The 20,810-nt window shown below is 39.7% G+C and overlaps 2 protein-coding genes across 2 annotated transcripts; one reads left to right on the top strand and one right to left on the bottom strand.

The window, feature by feature from the left end:
• The first annotated feature begins 700 nt into the window (after positions 1-700).
• stard7 (StAR related lipid transfer domain containing 7) lies at positions 701-5,425 on the top strand. The gene is made up of 8 exons (XM_027282180.1): positions 701-1,686; positions 1,978-2,141; positions 2,333-2,382; positions 2,581-2,691; positions 2,836-2,918; positions 3,023-3,122; positions 3,227-3,311; positions 3,511-5,425. The coding sequence occupies exons 1-8, from the start codon at positions 1,238-1,240 to the stop codon at positions 3,687-3,689; spliced, it is 1,221 nt and encodes a 406-aa protein (XP_027137981.1). The 5' UTR covers positions 701-1,237; the 3' UTR covers positions 3,690-5,425.
• Positions 5,426-11,420: 5,995 nt separating this feature from the next.
• On the bottom strand, positions 11,421-18,575 carry drg1 (developmentally regulated GTP binding protein 1). The gene is made up of 9 exons (XM_019271879.2): positions 18,347-18,575; positions 16,304-16,427; positions 15,989-16,164; positions 15,811-15,880; positions 15,176-15,345; positions 14,404-14,534; positions 12,845-13,012; positions 12,576-12,698; positions 11,421-11,762 (listed from the first exon to the last, which is right to left on the bottom strand). The coding sequence occupies exons 1-9, from the start codon at positions 18,383-18,385 to the stop codon at positions 11,663-11,665; spliced, it is 1,101 nt and encodes a 366-aa protein (XP_019127424.1). The 5' UTR covers positions 18,386-18,575; the 3' UTR covers positions 11,421-11,662.
• Between the last annotated feature and the right edge of the window lie 2,235 nt (positions 18,576-20,810).

Raw genomic sequence — 20,810 nt, 5'->3', positions numbered from 1 at the left:
TATAGCGTGGGTGGGTGTGCAATACAAGTGATTATATTGGTTGACATTATATACAGAATAAACAGCTAGATATGAATACACTATATGTACAGAATATGAAGATAGATAGATAGATAGATAGATAGATAGATAGATAGATAGATAGATAGATAGATAGATAGATAGATAGATAGATAGATAGGCAATTAGTAGTAATTAATCACTGCTTCTTTCCGCAGTGAGACAACACATTCAAAGTAATTTGTTTGGGACAAATGCCTTTTGAAACTGTATCAAGGTCACTACAAACTACACTACAGGCAAGAACAACTTATTGTTTTTAATCAACAGCACACGTTGATATAATTCCAGTCAATACAATAGGTTCAATTTGTCAACAACAACAAATAAACAAGTTTAACTGCTGTCATTCATCATTTCCTGACAGCTCTAACCTTTACACTGTCAATGTCTCTAGCAGTTCATCTCAACTCAAACACACGTGGTGAGAATACTTGTGACTTTGGATTTAGACAGCGCCGCTGGGGGGCGACTCTAACTTCCTGTGCGTGTTTAGCCATGCGCAGACACTGATCCTGGATAAGGTTTGTAATCTACCTCCTCCTACTTAACTATAGCAGTTAACCCGGACAGAATCTGATCCCAGTTCAGCGAAGAAGCTGGTAGAAACGTTAAGCGGCTCCATTTAAGACAGGCAGCCGCTAGGACCAATCACAAACTGTCATGGGATAAGAAGCGACCAATGAGCGCACGCTGTGCGGTCTTGTAAGGCGGGCTTTCGGAGTGGGCGTGCGATAGCTAGTAGTAGCAGCAAGACGAGGTCAAATGTGCTGCAGGAGTTTGAAACCGCGAGGCTGTCTTCAGCACAGGTACACGGGTAGCTCATTGTGTCACAGCTACAGTGGAATATATGGTTCACAGTGACGGTATCAGAGGTTAAATTAATAAATAAGTGCGGCGCTGTCGAGTGGTTGTTGACCGTGTCACCACAGTTAACGGAGGTAGCGTTAGCTAACGTTTGTGCTAACGGTGCTAATGTCGCGTGCTCGATAACTAACGTGACAACCGGAGTAAAATTATGACTTTTGCCTGCCAGAAGTCATAATTATTACATGTTTTAAAGGTGATGCATTGCGCATAGCACTGCAGACCATTAGATTTGGCTGCGAAATCCGTTAGCTAGCTACTTGAACTTCAGCTTGTGTCTTTGGGGGAAGTGGTCACGGTCAGAGCTGTCATGTTTCACTCCGTGCCCCGCCGTCCGATCTGTGAGATCGGTGTCACTACGATAAGGCTTCAGAGCAGCAGGTCAGTCAGGCGGACTGTCGAGGAGGGCAGAGGGAAGCACCCGTGGCTGGGCAGGAGCGTGGGCCTGCTGTTGTCCTGGCTCCAGAGGGCAAGTGTCGGTGCCAGCGAGGCCGCTGCCAGATCTGGCCAAAAGAGGAAAGGATTGCTCTCCATATTTGCGGACCACTGCGGCTTTGTGACCGGACAGAGGCTCCGGCGTGCGTGTCAGATCGGTGAGCTTTACTCCAACCTGTACTCCGAGCGGGCAAGGTGGACCCTGGTGGGAAACATATGGCGCAGATTTCAGAGCAAGCACGCCCCGACTGGGAAACTTGTAGCTGCCCTGGCTGGTGTCTTCATGTGGGATAATGAGAAGATTCAAGATGAGGAAATTCGCAGGTTTGAAACATCTTTATTTAAATGCACATTTGGATGTAATTGTGCCTAGAGATTGGATCATAAATGACAGGAGATACCAGAATAAATTAGTAGAGATGCGTTACAAATACAGATACTTTTGTACAGAGCAGAGTGGTGGATCGGCACCTTACCCAAACCCATCATGTTTCTATAATTTGTCATCTATCTGTATGTACAGTGTAGCATTTCATACTTATGTGACTATGGTTGGTTATGTCATCTGTTGGAGCATACTGAATAACATGTCCTTATCTTTTTTTTTTTTTAAAGGTGTGCACTTGAACTGCAGGCGTTGGATGCCGTAAAATGTCTAAACACAGGTTCAGGGACAGTGGCTGGACAGCTGGACCAAGGCTGGGAAGTTGTGATGGAGAAGAAAGACTTCAAAGTGTGGAAACGTCCTATACCCAACAGTCACCTTTACGAATACAGAGGTCAGCCAACTCACAATCACACATGTGTAACCAGTCAAATGCAGATAAAGCACACATTCCACTTTCTCTGAGTTACTTTTGTACTTTGGGTTCTTCCTGGCACTTGGTGGTAAGTAAATTTGTTTCTTTGGTATGTTTTTTTTTTTTTTTTTCCCAAGACTCAACCTCCTTTATTTATGTTTTACTTGTAGTGCTGGGCTCCTATAATGATGTCACCCCAAGACAGTTCTTCAATGTACAGGTACAGACTTTTCAAATGTAAATGCACTGTCTATGACTTCTGAATTGATGGCAGCTTGTTTTTTTCCAATGCCCAGCTGTTCTTGCACAACCAGCGTGTTTGCGCGGCACGTGTTCAGCACAAAAGCTTGCTCTCTCACTCTATGTGCTATATTAAGCTTAACCTCACCCTTGACTTATACTTTCTCCTTTCCCCCAGTTGGATACAGAGTACAGGAAGAAATGGGATTCTCTGGTTATCAAGCTTGAAGTGGTGGACAGAGATACCAGTACAGGCTCTGAAGTTGTGCACTGGGCTACACATTTTCCTGTGAGTTTCTGTTGTTTCCTGTGTGCATGTATGATAAAACTATGATTGACCTTTGCTTATCAGTTAGTCAAGTGGAACTACTCTCCAAGTTGCTGTATGTTCATCAGACTGTTATTTATTTTAATATTTAATCCTTTCTCACAGTATCCCATGTACTCGAGGGACTATGTGTATGTGCGCCGCTATGATGTTGACATAGACAACAACCTGATGGTCCTGGTATCCAGGTGAGACTAAAACATAATGTGTTTCTGTAGTCAAATATATTTTATTTTGTCACATTAATACATGAGTAACTTTTTAATCTTGTATATTTCTTACTGTTGTATAGAGCTGTGGAGCATCCCAGAGTCCCAGAGACTCAGGACTTTGTGAGAGTTCATTCATACCAGTCAAAGATGGTCATCCGCCCTCACAAGTCCTTTGATGAGGTTTGTGTTGAATGTCTTCTACACAAATTAATTGAACTTACATTCACTGTGCTGTTTTTGTATTAACTTTCACTGACTTTGATTTGTGTGTTCTTCTTTTGCAGAATGGATTTGATTACCTGCTGACCTACAGTGACAACCCTCAGACTGTCTTTCCCCGTTACTGTGTGAGCTGGATGGTGTCGAGCGGTGAGCTATTTTCACTGGTTGAAACTGTAACATAAGGATTATTTTCATATCATATTTCATTATCGATTTGTCCAACCAAAAGTCCAAAACCCAAAGACATTTAATTAACAGTGACAAAATGACATTGTGTATTTTATACTTTGTGTATTCCCGTTCTGCCTTGATGACAATAATGAGACTTTTTCCTTGCGCCTGACAGGTATGCCTGATTTTCTGGAGAAGCTGCATACTGCTGCCTTAAGGGCTAAGAACTTGGAAGTGGGGATCCACGACTACGCAGGCGTCATTAAATCCAGTGACACCAACCGCCAGCCGAGCCAGGAGCGCCTTAGTGGAGAAAACACACACACAGGCGGCCCTGGACAGATCTACGCTTGAGATGGATATCTTATAGACCAGGGGTTATGTTGGCACGAACCCCAACCAAACCCTCCAGCCAATGTTTTTGGTACATTGTGTGAACTGCAAATGGAAGTTGCAACCTTCTTTAAAGACAAGCATACAGTATGTTCATCCATATACACGGTTATAATGGTTGTAGTTGAGATCTAACAAGAACACTTGTACTGTAATACTGTACTGTTGTCAGCATTACAGTACTGTCCTTTTGGAGGAAATGTTGCCATGGAAATGTTCACCCAGACTGCTGGCATTGGCTCTCCTTTTGCTTAGCCAGGTATGCCACATGACATTTTTTGCCAACGCTGGTAATGATGTATGTCTTAGAACCATTGGTACGATCAAAGAGCCAAAATTCCTAATTGTAGAGACGCTTTTGCCAAAGCACTGTTTCTCCCATTTTTAACGTTCATGTCTCATTTTTCATTGTTCAACAAGGCTGTTCAGACCATCGGCAGCCACGTCGTTGTATTAGTGTTTGTGGAGTGATTTCAGTGAGAGCTTGTCGAAATGCTTGTACAGTATTTGACATGGAGTGATAGCTATGACTGACTTCTGGTCAACATTATCACTAGCACTAACAGATGGAGAATTGAGGCCTCTAAGGGGAACACTTCCTAATATGTTTCTTCATTTCATGTATTTAAAGCCACTCTTCCTGTTTGTTTGCAGCATGAGTGATCTCAAAACAAGATTATGATGATGATGGATTAAAAATCGAACTAAATGTTGCCATTGTGGGGACATTTTTCCACAGAATTGAACATGAAGCCTCTAGGGCTTCTCTTTGTGTTTTACGGGGAGTGCAGTGTTTTAGTGTCAGCACAGTCACGTTGTCCATCTCGCCCTGTTGTGTTCCAAACTGCCAGCGTTGACAAAACAGCCTTCTGAAGACAAACCAGTCCTTCAGCATTTGGGGCATAGTGTCTTATAACAACCACGCAAATCCTCAGATACAGTAAGCTTAGGCCTAGGTTTACCAGCAAGGCAACCCTGCAGAGACACATTCAATCAATGCCCTTTTTAGATGAACATAGAGTACTTATGCACATTAACATTTCATATGAGTTATAAATTATGTTGTCCCATTTCAGATCAGAAATTACTTTGTTCTCAGTTGTAGCAGACATCACTCAAGTTTGCAGTATGTTGTGGCCGTTTGTCTTTTATCCATGTTACTGTAGATCTTGGTACATTTATAAACCATCGCCCGAGTACTGTAAATCCCTCTTCTGAGTACAAAATGATCTGTAACACGTTTTGCCTGCATTGTGATTATCTTTTTTTTCATTGTTCAGTTTTTGCTATGTCAGTCCTACTGAAAAGAATTCATCCATGTTGCTTTTTGTTTAAGTTTTTGCAGGGGGTGTTATGAATGTACAAAGACCACCACTTGTTGTGGAATAAAAAAAACATCGCATAATAAAGTGCACTGTTTACAGCCTGACAATCTGGCACAGATATCTTGAAATCCATTTGTTTAAAAGCATCTCATCTTGTACCAATATTTAATGTCAGAATGAATCGGCTGCAGTAACTGTCTAGAGATAAAGCAGTGCAGTGGGATCCACTTTTGTGAAGGTTCTCCAACGTGTATCAAGTATTAATATTGCCCTATCAGAAAAATGTGTATAATTGCATTCTGTAGTGAAGTGTTTTTACTATTTAATTAAAAAAAAAGTGTGAGGGAGGAAATAAAATGTTTTTGATATTTATCTCTCGTGTGGTCAAACAAAACAGATGATAACCCAATTACACGTTATGCAACGTTTGCTAATGTTGAGCTTGCGAATGTAACATTTTAATGCACCCGTGTGCCACCTGCAGTAGTCTAAAAGAGTTGTCCCATACTGTCTTTGTTTTTCTTTCAGCAGGCAGTAGCCTTTAATTTGTTGTGATTAGCTGCCACATGTGAATTACTGATTGTGTGGATATGAGCTGATGCACTTGTTACCTGTGATGTCAAGAATTATTCAAATGGAAGCACGACTACATCAGAGCAAATAAACAGTTATTCACATGTATGATGACTGTTCAGCTGTTCATTGGAGAGCATGCTTGGTTTTGACCTTGTGGTGCTAGAGGAAAGGGTGATTAGCATAGTTTTTGTGCAAAGCAGACACCATAGTCCAGTCTAATGGGATAATCTGTGTCTGGGAAAGGTCACAGACAGGCTGCAGAGTGAGGTTAACTGAAAACACTGTCTGCCCAACTGATCAGCTTAGAACAGCTTGAGTGTAGCTGAATCCCAAAACCTGACTGCATAGTAATTCTTTTTTTTTTAAAGATTGTTTTTTTGGCCTTTTTATGCCTTTAATGATAGGACAGCTGAAGATAGACAGGAAGCAGAGAGAGGGGGAATGACACACAGTAAATGGCCGTCCCATGCAGGATTCGAACCAGAGCCAGCTGCAGCGAGGACTGTGGCCTCCACACACGGGGCGGCCGCTTAACCCACTACGCTACCAACCACCCCATGCATAGTAATTCTATACAGCATTTACTGCATAGAGACTGTCTTAGCAGTTAGTACACAAAATATATCAACATACTTGACGAGTTCATACTAAGTAAAAAGATACAATATGTGTGACAGTGGTACGTACCTGGTCTGAACCCCGGCTGTGACTTTTCTGTGTGGAGTCATACATGTTCTCCCCCCACGTCTGCATGGGTTCTCCCTGGGTACTCTGGCTTCCTCCCATAGTCCAAAGACATGCACTTAATAGGTCAATGGGTCTAAATTGCCTGTAGGTGTAATGGTTTGGTTGTAGACTTGTCCAGGGTGTACCCCGCCTCTCGCCCAATGTCATCTCTGATAGACTCCAGCCCCCCCCTTACCCTGATAAGAATAAGTGGTTACAGAAAATGGATGGATGTGTGACAGCTGTCATTCAATTCTGCTTGCTGTAGTCCTTTTTATTTTCATTTCAGGATGGCTCTCTGTCTCAAAAGATATTCTCTAATAGGCTTTTCCATGGAAGACGTTTTGACACAAGGAAAAAGCACAGGTGTTCATAATGAAATGAATAGTGGTTGAATTCCTTTTAGCTCCCTCAGTTCTGGCTCACTGTCACAACGTCAGCGTTTACTGGGACACTCGAACTGAACAGAACATTAATGTTTTTAGGGACACCTGTACTTTTACTACTATGACAAGCCAAATGTCCACTGTGAACAGATGTCCTGACATTTAATTAAAAGCATTTCATAAATTGCATTTGACATAAATTTAGTAACTGTTTGCATTCAAGATGGCAGATCCAATTTAGGAATGACATAATTAATCATGACAGTGCCAATCTCATAAATTAATATCAATAATATTAACTCTATAAAAAATTGGGTGTACGTTTCTGGAAATATGTTTTATATGGCAAATGCATTAATCAATATTTCTCCAAGATGGAGTGAATTTACTTAGTATAACAAGACAAGACTCTTGGTGTAGTTCATTGCTGTAATGGTCATTCTGACAGTGATTTAAACCCAAAAGTCTTACATTGATGTTTTATAGTGCACATTATCATCTAATGCCCGCAGCACATGGAGTGTTAGTAAAGACTGAATCAATTAAAATAAGAGCCATAAAGAAAGGAGGAGTCTGATTTAATCATTTTTATTAATTCATTGGTTAAATGCACTAGTTATGATTTGACTTATGGGGCAACATAGACTGAAATATAAGCAGCTGAGAACTGTATAGAAACAAATTTATCATCATTTCAACATAAACGCTGTCTGAACACACGGCGCTTGTATGTCTCAGGGTTTGATTTACAGATCAGTGATGTGTCCGCAGTCTTAGCCGAATGACCTCTGCTGGCTGAAATTATTAGACATAGTTAAAAGCCACTGAGCACTTACAGTAATTGATCGTTTCCACAAATCTGCAATATTGTCACCAACCAGGTTGTAGAAAATTACTGTTTTATCTATATGAATGCTATAAACCCATTTGAGCCCAAGTCTTCAATATAAAAAACATACAGGATGTTTAAATTACATTTATTGGTCATTGTCATACATGTTCAGGTACATCATGAAACAAAAACAACATCAGAATAAGAACAAAATCATCCGAGCATGGAAATGACACATTCATTCAAATCACCTTATATTTATTGGTCCTTTTATATCGACCCTGGAGTTTTCATTTCCTTTAAATGTTTAAGTTTCTATTTCCCTATTTCATTTATATTTCTAAATAAAATAGAAAATACACAAGGAAGTTCACAACAGGAGGATAGTGCTCACAAGCCTCCAAGGTGCTTGGCTTAACCATGGACAGAAGACGCACTGCATGGTTAGATCAAGCACAATGGGGTCCTGGGCAAAGACACAAAAAACCCCAATGCAGATCATAGGGAATCCAGCTTAACATAAGACGTCCGAAGTACTTCAAGGCTTTGTGAAATGGCTTGAATGTTAATGGAAGTAAAGAAAGAAAATCAGTAAAACAAAATACAAAAAAAGAACAAAAAACTCTTAAAAGAAAAATGTCGACATTATCGTCAAAGTATTTTCTTGACAATCTCACAGCTATATTTGTATCTGCAGTCCAAAAGTCGAAAAAAAGTCCAAAGGTGTGAGGGTGGAGATCTGCGAACATGGTTGGATTGTTAAAAAAAGGCTAAAAGCCCAACACGTCTGGTCGCACCGTTGGTTTGCATAACGTTTAAGTAAAAAAACTGCTGCAGATAAGAACATCTGCAGAATTAAAAAAAAAAAGATTAGTCGTCATAGGTCACACTCACTGCGGAGAAAAAGGGCTACACCCTTCCTGCGCACAAACTGCGTCAAACCCCACCCTCCCATCCTTCGCGCCCAACAATCAGACGCGACTGAAAAAAAGAATTCCAAAATTTCGTCTATTTTACGATGCAAACATTGAAATATGAAACATTTTTAAGAAACCATTTACAGAAGGCCTAAGGAACAGTGGCTAAATCAAATTAGTTCACCATCACTCTATTCTTCAACTGATCAATGGAAACAGAGTTTGGGTAATTCGTTAGTGATCTTATTAGGAAAGACAGTGTCCACTCTGAAATTTTTACAACTGACTGAAAAATAAGTCTTGATGGCCAGAGATACCAATGGACTCAAGAATGATACTTATTGCTGTATTGCTATAATCCATTTGAGGACATCTGCCGTTCTCTCAGAGTAAAAGACACAACCCATCCTGACGTTTTAGTCCTAACTACGTTAACGGTCACTGAGTGCAATGTCAAAAGTCATGATGCCATCAAGCTAAGAGAGCTGTTTCTCCAAAAGGTTTGACAATCTTGTTACCTTCTCTTGCGTCTCTCCCAGCTCCCCTGGGACATCTTACTAAAATGAGTGCGATAATCAACTTAGATCTCTGCCAACTGAACCACTTTGTGTGATGAAATTACACCACGTTGCATATTAATGCACCAAGAGAAACCCTGCATTTGTTGTGACCAAATGGCACGAAAATGGGAGTACTTTGGGTGAAAATGGTGGGTGGTGGCGGTGAAACAGACTTTTGTTTTTCAGAACAATGAGGATGTTTCAAAGGGATGGAGTGTGGTTGATGGGATGGTGTGATGGTTTTTTATGAATTGATGATTGTGATACATAATTATGCGTCCTTACCTTGTTTCTTTCTTTCTTCAAACATTGACACGGATCCCTGCATCAGGAGTTGCAGATCAAACTCAGACTAAAGAATGTCTAAAATGTTCTTTATCATTAAAAATATCTGATTTAAAGCAAATAAAGTACATAAAATATTCTTGGAAAGGGTCACAATGACCAACCCAAGAAACTCTCAATACAAAACTGCAAATATAAGACTTAGATAAAACTTACTCTGTATTTTACTGACAACCTCCAGCTGCTGTCTTTGGAAAGTCACTTCTACACATCTGGTCTTTCCATGAAACCCACCTTTCCATCCTCTGGTCCCATAGTCGATGTTGGGTGCAGCTGGTCGACGGAGGCAAGTGGTTGCTCTGAGCTGTGTCTTGGGGTCTTCTAGCTTGCTCTACTTGGAGGCAGACTGTCCTGACTGCGTCCTCAGCACCCTTCAAGTCCCCATCTCCTGCCCCTCCTTCCAGCTAGGAGGGGTTGGTGATGTTCTCTTGGGATAGGTGCACTGGCAAGGAGGACTTGGTCAGGCTCGGATTGGACGTGAGTTGGGGAGTTTGGGGGGGCCACCGGTTCCGCATTTCATAAATATTAATACAGAGTCCTCCCTCTCCAAATGGGTAGATTCTTTAATTTTGTTAGAGGGGGAAGTGCTTTATTCACTTAATGGCTTTTATTAGTGCCCGGTCTTCAACTCTTTCATTAGCTAAAGTGCTGCTATAATTTACAGGGTAAAAGGGGGTGGGGAAGAGGTGGTGTCTGAGGAGGGTTGATCCTGCTGCGGGACAAGCAGACAGAACCCTCAACCACTGCAGCTTTTCCTAAAAAGTGACTATTCTCTCAGGAAGAAGTAGTCTATAACATCAGATTCACTCGATAGTATCCTCGTTGACCATCACTCTGTTGTACTAACTCTTGCATATCTGCTTTTTTATAGATCCATTAACTTAAACCCTGTTGCATATCTAAAATCCTTGTTAAACATCCAAGATTAACATTGTTTAGAATACAGTGTGATGATTAATGAGACGATATTAATAAGCACTTCCAACAATTAAATGGCTTTTTATATATGAGCGGAAAAAGATTATTTCTGTGGTCTTGTAAAGCAGATTTTCTCCTTGACGACAGAGTGGATTCATTTCACAGGAGATCAAATATCAGTTTTCTTTGTATTGTATGATTTCTTATCCATCTTGGTGAACGCTGACAAAAAGCAAGATTACTAGTTGTCGTTTTGCATGTATATCTTACATGCCTACTTTTCCGTTTGATACATTTCATATATATTCAAGGAGACGTAAGGGTCAGTTTATTTAACCAGAAAGAGCTCGAATTATGAAGGACAGCACTGCATCTTTGCAGCATATTAAATACAACATACTGTTCCTTCTGGAACGTACATGATGAATCGTCTGTTGCTTTATTGTTAAGTTTGAGGTTTATTTCCAGATATAATACCATAGTCTATATACTTGCATATGCACTGGCGCCATCCGCTGCAGTTACTAGATAGTATCAGGTGCTCAGACACAAAATGGCCGCTACACTTCATGCAGCTTGCAACATATCGACATTAGATAATGCAAGCTTCCAGAAGTGCTCCCGGCTCTGATGAAATGCTCTTTATTTTGCTCTGTGGAGTCTTGTTAGTTGTGAACAGCTGGCGTATGATGTCCCCAGACTGCGTCTGAGTGAATGAACTGATTAACCTGAGTGGCTGTCCCTACCAGAGAGAGGGGGTGGGCCACCAGCCTGAATAACTGCCTTCATCATCAATGTCACATAAATCACTTAGCTGGACAAGGCTTTCAAATGAGACTTTTCTTTTTCTTTTTTTTCCCCTCTGAGCCGGACTGAAAATGGTTGCAGTAACGCTGTTGCTTAGTGCTTCTGTGTTGCTGAGGGAGACTATGATGCCATACACGATTCAATGATGCAACATTTCTATGACGCTTTAGTGGCACACCACATGTAGCACACATATGATTTGAATAGAGAAATATGTGTGTGCCTGTGCACGTGCGTGCTGAATGAAATAAATGTTAAAGCTGGAAAAAAAAGGTTGCACAAGAATAAAAACAGAGATTCCTTATTGTACAGATTTTTATTTTATTGTGAGCCTTAACCAATATTCAATATGAACTATTCATGGTGTTAAGTACTGTAGGTTCTTTTTAAATGTGACACTTACATTCATGTCATTTTGATCTTAAATTAGAGCAGAAAACCGGGAACCACGACACAGATGCTCTAATGGATATGTTTGGTGATTTACTGAGCAACTGTACAGAACACTTTGTGATACAGAGGCCATGCAGCGAAGACTCCTTTTACTTTTTCACCAGCTGGATAACGTCTTCGTCCTCCAATACGTGGTCCTTGCCAACCTTTTGAGGATTGTGTTTCACAGATGATCCCCACACGAGCGCACTGAAAGAGACGTAATTTAAAAAAAATACTTTAAAGCAGTGAAGAGGACGCATGTTTCATTTTCATACCATCTTCAACATGTGTAATATTACTCTTCCCTTGCTGCAGCAACAGTCTGCATTATAAGGTAACCTACAGGGTACAATGACACCCTTTAGTAACAAAGGCTTTCTAATCACCCGTGTCACCGTTTGACCCGCTCATTCCCTGGAGGATGGGTAATGCTCAGCTGCATTACCATATCGACTGATTGACGATCTAAGCTCTCCCATTTAGAGATGGTGGAGCGACACATCATCTCAGATCCTAATCCGGAGTCTCAAATTAATGCTTATCTGGCGTATCTCGCCATAAAGAGGGCAATGGCTGTGATTAAAGCGGCTGTGTTGTTTTAAACCATGTGATGACCACTTGTCATTTTTGGTGTAAGGTAACTCTATTAATGCCTTTTAGTGAAATAACCTTACTGACAATAAATTAACTGGAGTGAGGAATAAAGTAGATACAAACATTATTGGTACAGTTCTGAATGGTCCTAGTCATGTAAGATGAACTAAATGAACTAAATATGAACTAAAAATTAGACTATAGTTATAAAGATATATTTATCAGAGTTTATAAAACAAGCATGGGCATAATTCACTAACCATTCCTCCCTTTAACTGAATTTACACTTCTGATATAAATAATATAAAGAAATAATAAGAAAAGGATGGAGAGACAAAAACACTTTTGTAGGGAGTAGTGTTTAAGATTGCAGACATGATCAAATAAAAGTGCTTTAAGACAAAGATTTAAGTCTACAGTACTCACTACTTCAATTCTTTGATGAGGTTTTTGTGAATCTTTAAGCAGAAATCCTCGACTGATGTCCGTTCGTCAGGGAGAACAACGGGAGATGTGTAATCAGGAAGCTGGCCTTTGGGTTTAGTGTAGCTGCAAATGAACACACGATCTCTGTTAAATTCTGCAGCATGAACAACAAATTTTAGATTTTACACAGGCTCCTTGTTCTGCACCATTTTAAATCCCAAATTATCCATTCACATCCCTCTTGTGGTGACTGTATAAAGAACTCTTACATGCGCACGAGCTTTAGGTAGTCCCACATCTTCTCCAGCAGGTCATCGAAGTTCCAGCGGTGGTGGGCCGAGATGGGTACACAGTGGGGGACCTTGTAGATGATGTCAAGCTCCTCGATGGAGATCTGATCGATTTTGTTGAGCACATAAATGCATGGGATGTAGACCCTGTTGTGACAAGAGACTGTAAGTGCATGTTGTCCATGAAAACCGCTGAATGATCAGCAACCATCTGTGTAGAGAAGTCTGAAGTGAATTCACACAAATCTTTTACAACATTTAGTGGTTAGTCTGTTAAACATCATACAGTAATAAGCTGTTTCAGGCTTGAGTTATCAGCTACAACTACAAACCAAGTTTTCTTGCATTTCGTGTGCATGTTGTGGTCATAGTAGGGCATGAACCCAAAAAACTCTGTTTATTGAAATGAGGCTGACAGTTCGCTCACTATTTTCAGATTAACCGTATAAATCGATGAGTGGAAAAATGGCGAGTAAACACAGCTTATCAACCTGTGTATCTACCACTACACTATTATCCAGCAAATTCCCTCAGAATCCTTTGTGGATTTAGCAGAAAACAATATTTTGAAAACATGTTTACACTTCCTGTTTTAAATGTATTTTCCCCAAGCTTCCCAAACCTTTAATGTATTTTTACAACAGAAATATGTAAATTCATGAGCTTTCCTATAAAAACAGATAGGAAGTTGAGCATCTCTTTTATTCACAAAACAGACAGTGTTGTCCTCTCAAAATCTTTGCACCACCACCACCTTTTGTTCTCAACCAGGATTTCAGAGTGTCAATCAAGGGAGCCGCCATATGATTGACAGACTCTCTGTGTATTTGTACATTTTTAAGTGTAAAGTAAATGTACTGATATTTTTGGAGCCAGTATCATAAAATCTGTTAATTAGAAGAGAACACTATCATGGCATCATGTGTGTGACAGGGATACAGTGCAGCTTGCAATCCTTGAATGTACTCGTGTGACGATGCTGGACAGCATGGAGCATTTTTTGACTGTTCATGGTATTACACAGGCACAGAGAGCATTTATGTAGAAGAGACCCGGTTGCATTGTGACATTAGTGTGCATTTTGCTCTCTCTTTTTGTTCTTTTCCCTGTGACGGAACAAAGAGCTTTGAGAGATCCTGTGAACGCGCTGCTCCTTTCTGCAACTGCAGGGAGGTTCTGCTGTTGCCATGTCTGTTGCCCTGCAATAAAACACTAAACGACAGTCCTGGGAAGTGAGGTCCACGTCCAATATACAACACAGAGCAGAGTCAGACCCACTACACGTCTCACTCCGCAGTATCCATGTCTTAGATTTGTGTTTTATATGAAAATAAATCGAGTTATGGTAATCCCGTAGGTTTTTAAGTGAGAGACGACATGCTTATGTAGTGTGGCTGGAATCCTGTATTACACATGAACAGTATTTTTTCATTTCTTTGCATTGGTGTAGTGGGAATTGAAACAGGATATAAGATTTCAACAGGCCACACCCATGGGAATGACTAAGGAAGACCCATTCTGGCACTTCAGCAGCTTACCGATTTCCCTCCACCACATCAATGAGGTCATCAGCTGTGGAGTCGCTGCGCAGAGTGATGTCGGCGTTGTGGATCTTGTACTCTGCCAGGATACTCTTAACGGTTTCAGCATCCAGCTCACTTTGTGCACACTGAAGAGAGAGAGAGAGAGAGTGGGGAAGGGAGGGACAGGCGTGATGTCAATCAACACGAGACAGCAAGAAAGACAGAAATACTTTATGCATATTAAACAGATGGATTAAAGAATAACTGACTCATTGTTACAAGTACAATATGATAAAAATATAGAAGAATAGGAGAATAAATGTTCAGGGGCAATGTCCGTAAGTGTTATTTTATCCATGTCCACCTGAGGGCAGTACTGAGAGATGTTTAAATGTGTGTTTTACCAAGATGATGATACAGATTTGATCCTGCAGATCAATTCAAATCTTTACATTACTTCTTTACACATACACAGGTTATTAAAAGGCTTTTACATTTTATTTAAACACGTAAAGTAGCTGAACTGACTCAACTACAGATATCCCTGGCAATTAAAGCTAGAATAAAGGCAGCATTGAAGGACATGGACTTATAGAGTGCTGGTTCTAGTTTGGATAATCTCACTTTTACAGCTCATCAATTGCCCGGATGCATACACACACACACAGTGCCACTAAAACCAAATCACTTATCAGCTTTATTCATTTCAGTGACTCATTCAGAGGTGATTAGTATGAGAAGTTTGCATTTCTGTATTTGATTTGACGTCACTCTGTGTGAAACATACTGTAGCTGTGAAGTTGATGCCTCCTTTGTCCTTCTTTTTGAAGCCGATGTTGGGTGGCTGCTTGTTAAGTCGGATGCCAAAGCCCTCCAGCTCGTGTTCTATCAGCTTCTTGTGTCCAAGAGGCTTCAACACATCGAGCACTATCAGGATTAAGTTGCAAGTTCGAGCCACTACAACAGAGAGAGGGAGGGAGAGGCAGGCATTGGTTAGATGGATGGAATACAGTATGTATCTACAGCCATAGAGTAATAGTAACGTGAGGTTTTACTAGGTTTTACAAATGCAACCATGTGTTTGTCACAGAATATATTGTTGTAGCTGTAAGCCAACATTATAGAAAACGTGTTCATCTTTCAACCTTTGAGAGGAAATTTATTTTATTAAAACATCAGAACTTCACACCTCCCACTCTTTATTAAGTTTTATTTAGCCTCTTTGCTGCCATTAGAAGCACATAACTGCACACAGTAATGACAACAGTCAAAAGAGTCTCATTAAATGAAACAACTGGAACACAATTTCAATTTTCCATCAACATCAATGAGGAAATAACTCAATATAACCTCCTTTGTTGAAGAATTTTATTTTGTCAGTGGAAACCTGTTGGCAGAAATCTCACTGATCACATCTTTTACCTGCGATGACTTGTCTGCCTCTGCCTTTGCCATCCTTGGCACCCTCAATGATTCCTGGGAGATCGAGGAGCTTAGAGGAAAGAAGCAAGAAGGTAAAATAAGTAACTCAAAGTGAAATCAAACCCACTAAAAACACTTTTAGAGGCACTAAACAAAAAAAACAAAAAAAATCTTGTACCTGAATTTTGGCACCTTTGTAGCGAATGACTCCAGGCACCGTTGTAAGAGTGGTGAACTCATAGGCGGCAACCTCAGAGTATACACCTGCAAGGTTACTTAGCAGTGTAGACTTTCCCACTGAAGGGAAACCAACGAAGCCAATACGAGCATCGCCGGTTTTTGCTACATCAAAACCTAAAAAGGCAAAAAAAAAAGAAATTGTAAACATAAACCAAAAATCCACTAGGATGCTTTAAATGGGACAAATGGGTTGCACTATATTTGTTATAAAACCTGCATAAGAGTAGAAAGGATCTAAAAATCATGATTGTACCTTCTCCTGTTGCACCACCGCTGCCTCCTTTAGGTGTGATGAGCTCCCTCCTCAGTTTGGCAAGACGTGCTTTGAGCAGACCCAAGTGGTGAGCTGTGGCCTTGTTCCTCTGCGTCCTGGCCATCTACAGTTAACAGTAACAACACCAGCATGAGGTCTTTATACTTGTTCTTTGCATGTAGTAAACCAGCGAGCAGTTTCGAGAGACGAGAGAGAAAACAACAGCTTCTGCTCCCTACAACACATCCCTGCATTTTGCCCATTGCATGCTGAGAAAGGGGTCAGGCACCATAAAGCACAGTGTCCTTTATAGATTTTTATAGCTTGAGTTAAATTTGGTTATAGTGAACATGAATGCAATAAAAATCCATCATAATAAAGCCCTTCACTGCAGCAACTGTCAGAAGAAACACCACAAGGGATTTTTATAATAACTCTGGAAAATACCCTTAATTTGATTAACTCAGATTACTGAAGCTTCATATGAGGTATAGATAAACTTTGGAATACATTGTCCCAGGCTTAACAACCATTGTCCGAAATTAATTTTTTTATTGTATTTTACCCAATCTACATAATAAATATAGTTTAATAACTAACTCACTGAGTCACCCTCTTCATCTCTGAGGAGGTCCTGCTAGTTGTGCACTGGCCTCATATCAAATAAATAAAATTAGATTAAAATGACTCAAGTTGTTTGGCCACAAAATAATTTTTTTTTTTCATTTTCTCCTGATGGTCTGAATAAATAGTTAAATTTGGAGCTAGTCACTTTTTGGGAATAGTCGATAAGAGCGTCTGAAAAGTCACTAAATCTACATTTTTTAACAATTTCATTTGCAAAGACACTCTTTCTGTATTCCAGGTCTTCCTAAATTTCAAGCGCTGACATGTAATGTCCAGTTTAAATAGTTTAGTGTTCACAAATGACTTCCACAAGCCAAATGCTGATAAAATAATGCAGGTGGCTGATAGATTTGCTTCACCCACCAGCCAAAAAACAATGTGAACATTACATGTGGACAATATAGTTTATTTACTTACACAGTGAATCTATCCTTCAAACTCAGCAGCAAGTGGGATACAATACAGCGATGACTGCAGACCATAGGGTGTGATGCTGTCTTAACTGACTCGTGTTGTCCTTTACCTGGCCTCTTTTACACCACAGTCTAAATTTAACTTCTTTGTACTCTTTCTGCTGAGTTAATGAAAGATTTCAGAGACACTTTAATTTGCCAGGTACAAGGAATTGGACTCCGGTAACACTTTGACTCTCGTAGTACAAACATCAAACATATATAGACACAGGTACAGTAAAAAAAAACAGAACAGAGGACTTAAGACAAACAAGAACAAAACTATGCACATATAAAAATGTATGTATGTATAGACAAGGATAAACTATTTATTTTTTACACTGTACAGGAATGTGCATTGAAATGGTGCAATGGAGCACAGTGCAGGGATGAAATATTAAATATACAGTACGCAGTATGAACAGTATGAGATGATTTCTAAAGTATAAACAGTAAAATTACTTAACAAGAGTTTTTGTTCAGAGCTAAAGACGTTCAAATGCCTAAAATAAAGCTAAAAGACCTAAAATAAAGCTAAAATAAAGTTAAAATAGAGCTAAAATAAAAGGTAATAAAGCAGCAATTATAAACACCTGTAGCCCGTTTTGATGAGACACATTGACACGTCATAAACACCGCTTGCTAAACGTTATTACACGGTTGCTGGTTTGATTCCCAGCTGGACTCATCATCATCATCATCATCACGAACCGTCTCTATGCCGCCGAGCTAGCTCAGCCCATAGCAACATCTTCTTAAATCGGTTATTAACACACACAGACACGTAAAGCAGCCTCTCGACTCACTTCTTCAGCAACATTACACGCTATAAAGCGTTAGGACGTGTTACAAAGTGACCTACGAGGCCCAGCTGTGGGAGCTAGGCTCATATCTGCTCGGCGGTTAGCTGAAACGTGCCTGACCCGCCGGGCTCAGCCAGCTGTCTCTAACTTTAAAACCTTACCTCATTCTCGATCTCCGCTATTTTGGCGAGTATGCTCATGGTGACGGAGTTCCCTGTGTGCGCGCTACGCTGCCGAAAGAAGTGGAGAAAGATTTCACATGGAAGTTGGCGAAGTTAGATGTTAGCTTAGCTTTAGCCAAGCGCACACACACACACCACGCAAGTGCCGCTGAGCGTGCGCTGCTTCTCGCGGAATCTCGCGAGAACATAGTTTGGACGTGGAGCGCTCGAGCGCTCTTCTCCGCCCGCAGAGACCATTTAAGTCGCACTGCTGCCTTCTCCTGGCGTCATCTGTCCATTATTCTCCTGTCCTGTTACTGTCTTCTGCTTTTATAGACCTAAATATGCATTTTATCCCCTCCTGTATTTATGTTAATAACAGTAATAATGATAGATAGATAGATAGATAGATAGATAGATAGATAGATAGATAGATCAAATCAAATCAAATCAAATCAAATTAGATTTTTATTTGTATAGCCCAAAGTCACAAAGTACATTTGCCTCTGAGGGCTTTACAATCTGTACAGGGAGTGACACCCTCTGTCCTTAGACCCTCGGTTCGAGTGAGGAAAAACTTGCCCACAAAAAAAACATTTTAACAGAGAAAAAAGGTGAAAGAAACCTCAGGAAGAGCCACAGAGGAGGGATCCCTCTCCCAGGACGGACAGACGTGCAATAGATGTCACGTGTGCAGAACAAATCAACACAAACATATTGTACAATGACTGATAAAATCACAATGAATTACAATGAATGTTAAAATGATTACAGTAGCAGCAGTAGATAGATAGATTAGATAGAAAATTCATAACTGCTAGTAAGCCATGATGGGGGTAATACTGCAGAGGTAGTGATTAGGGAGTTTGTTACTAAATTACTGGGGAAAACCAGGACAAGGAGAAAACTCAATAAAAAGAAGAAAACTTAGATAAATTAGAGAAAAATGCAAGACTACTTTGGGTGGAATTTAAGATAGATAGATAGATAGATAGATAGATAGATAGATAGATAGATAGATAGATAGATAGATAGATAGATAGATAGCGTGGGTGGGTATATAATACAAGTGATTATATTGGTTGACATTATATGCAGAATAAACAGCTAGATATGAATACACTATATGTACAGAATATGAAGATAGATAGATCAATATGAGATAAATCTAAATTTACAGAGAGAGAGATTAAACATTTGTAGCAAAATTAAGCATTTGCAGAGAAATTAAACATTTGCATAGGATTTAATATGTGCAGAGGAATTAAACATTTGCATAGAAGATAAATATATAACTGTGTTAAGCTGTGCTTAACATCTATAATATAATAAGTAGAGGAGAAGGGGTAGGAATATATAAGTGTACACTTCTTCCTACTCCTTTTTGAACATGTATGATTCAATCACCTACATTCAAGTACATGTGTAGCTTTTGTAGCACTGTAATCATAGCCGATAGCTCTCCATACTTCCTGCATTAAATCAGGACATGCTCCACAGCCTCTTTTTTCTTAACACTGATTACATTGAACAGCTGTAGGTTTCCCTTTGACAAAAGTGTACTGTTGTAGTTGCTGTGACCGATTTATAATCCACTAATAATTGTTCTTCTTCTATTCTATTTTGTACTTCACAGATAGACAGAAAATATGTGCATGGTACAATTTTAGTCAGAGAATGAGTCATTGCAGTGCAACAATATTACAATATTAACTGTGACAGGAATGTGACAGGTATATATGCTGCTTCATCAGGAGGGCATGTAAGTGTCTTCCTTTTGTTGCACTATCCCAATATCCGATACTGTTGCCACTGTTTGATTATCTTCCTCCAAACTTTGTTTTCCCCTCTGATTTTGAGAGTTTATTATTATTTTCTACACATTTTATTCTTATCATTTCCCAGGTTTCCTGAGTGTGCTAGAACTCACATGAATACTGCGTATTTCCCCTGATGGGCTAACACTGAATAGTAAAACAGTATTTCATATACTAGGACTTGTTCAGGACAAAAGAAGGAGAGAAATACACATGTGGTTTGGATTAAAAAAAATATTACATAATCAGATCTGGTAGTGCATGCTTCATGTAGTTTGTGCAGAGATGGTTGAATTATATTAGATTACGCTGAGATGTCTTTGAACAAAAGCATCTTCCAAATGGGTAAATTAAGATAGGAAGTTTAACTATTTTGTCAGCTTTTTTATATCGATGAGGGTCAGTGGTGCAAAGTAATAAAGTATATTTAATTAAATACTACGCTGTACATTTGGAGGCACATGTATATGACCCTTTTATGGTACATTATACTACATTTCAGAACCAAATATTGTACTCTTTACATTAATTTTACAGCTACAATAAAAATATATGACAAGCTTATAAAATAATATAATTTGTTTTTAGATGAAACTTGTGGCTCCCATCCTTTTTGGCTTTTGTCCATTTACCATTAAGCGTCTACT

Source organism: Larimichthys crocea, chromosome IX, assembly GCF_000972845.2.
Source record: "Larimichthys crocea isolate SSNF chromosome IX, L_crocea_2.0, whole genome shotgun sequence".
Taxonomy (NCBI): Eukaryota; Metazoa; Chordata; class Actinopteri; family Sciaenidae; genus Larimichthys; species Larimichthys crocea.
The sequence above is the reverse complement of the archived record's forward strand: the minus strand, read 5'-3'. Positions and strand labels throughout refer to the sequence as shown.

Excerpts from the sequence above, each read along its gene's own strand:
- stard7 (XM_027282180.1), top strand. The coding sequence starts at position 1,238 with ATGTTTCACTCCGTGCCCCGCCGTCCGATCTGTGAGATCGGTGTCACT. Across the intron at positions 1,687-1,977 it reads CAAGATGAGGAAATTCGCAG|GTGTGCACTTGAACTGCAGG; the intron begins GTTTGAAACATC and ends TTTTTTTTAAAG. Across the intron at positions 2,383-2,580 it reads GACAGTTCTTCAATGTACAG|TTGGATACAGAGTACAGGAA; the intron begins GTACAGACTTTT and ends CCTTTCCCCCAG.
- drg1 (XM_019271879.2), bottom strand. The coding sequence starts at position 18,385 with ATGAGCATACTCGCCAAAATAGCGGAGATCGAGAATGAG. Across the intron at positions 16,165-16,303 it reads CGGTGGTGCAACAGGAGAAG|GTTTTGATGTAGCAAAAACC; the intron begins GTACAATCATGA and ends TTGCCTTTTTAG. Across the intron at positions 15,346-15,810 it reads AGGCAGACAAGTCATCGCAG|TGGCTCGAACTTGCAACTTA; the intron begins GTAAAAGATGTG and ends TCTCTGTTGTAG.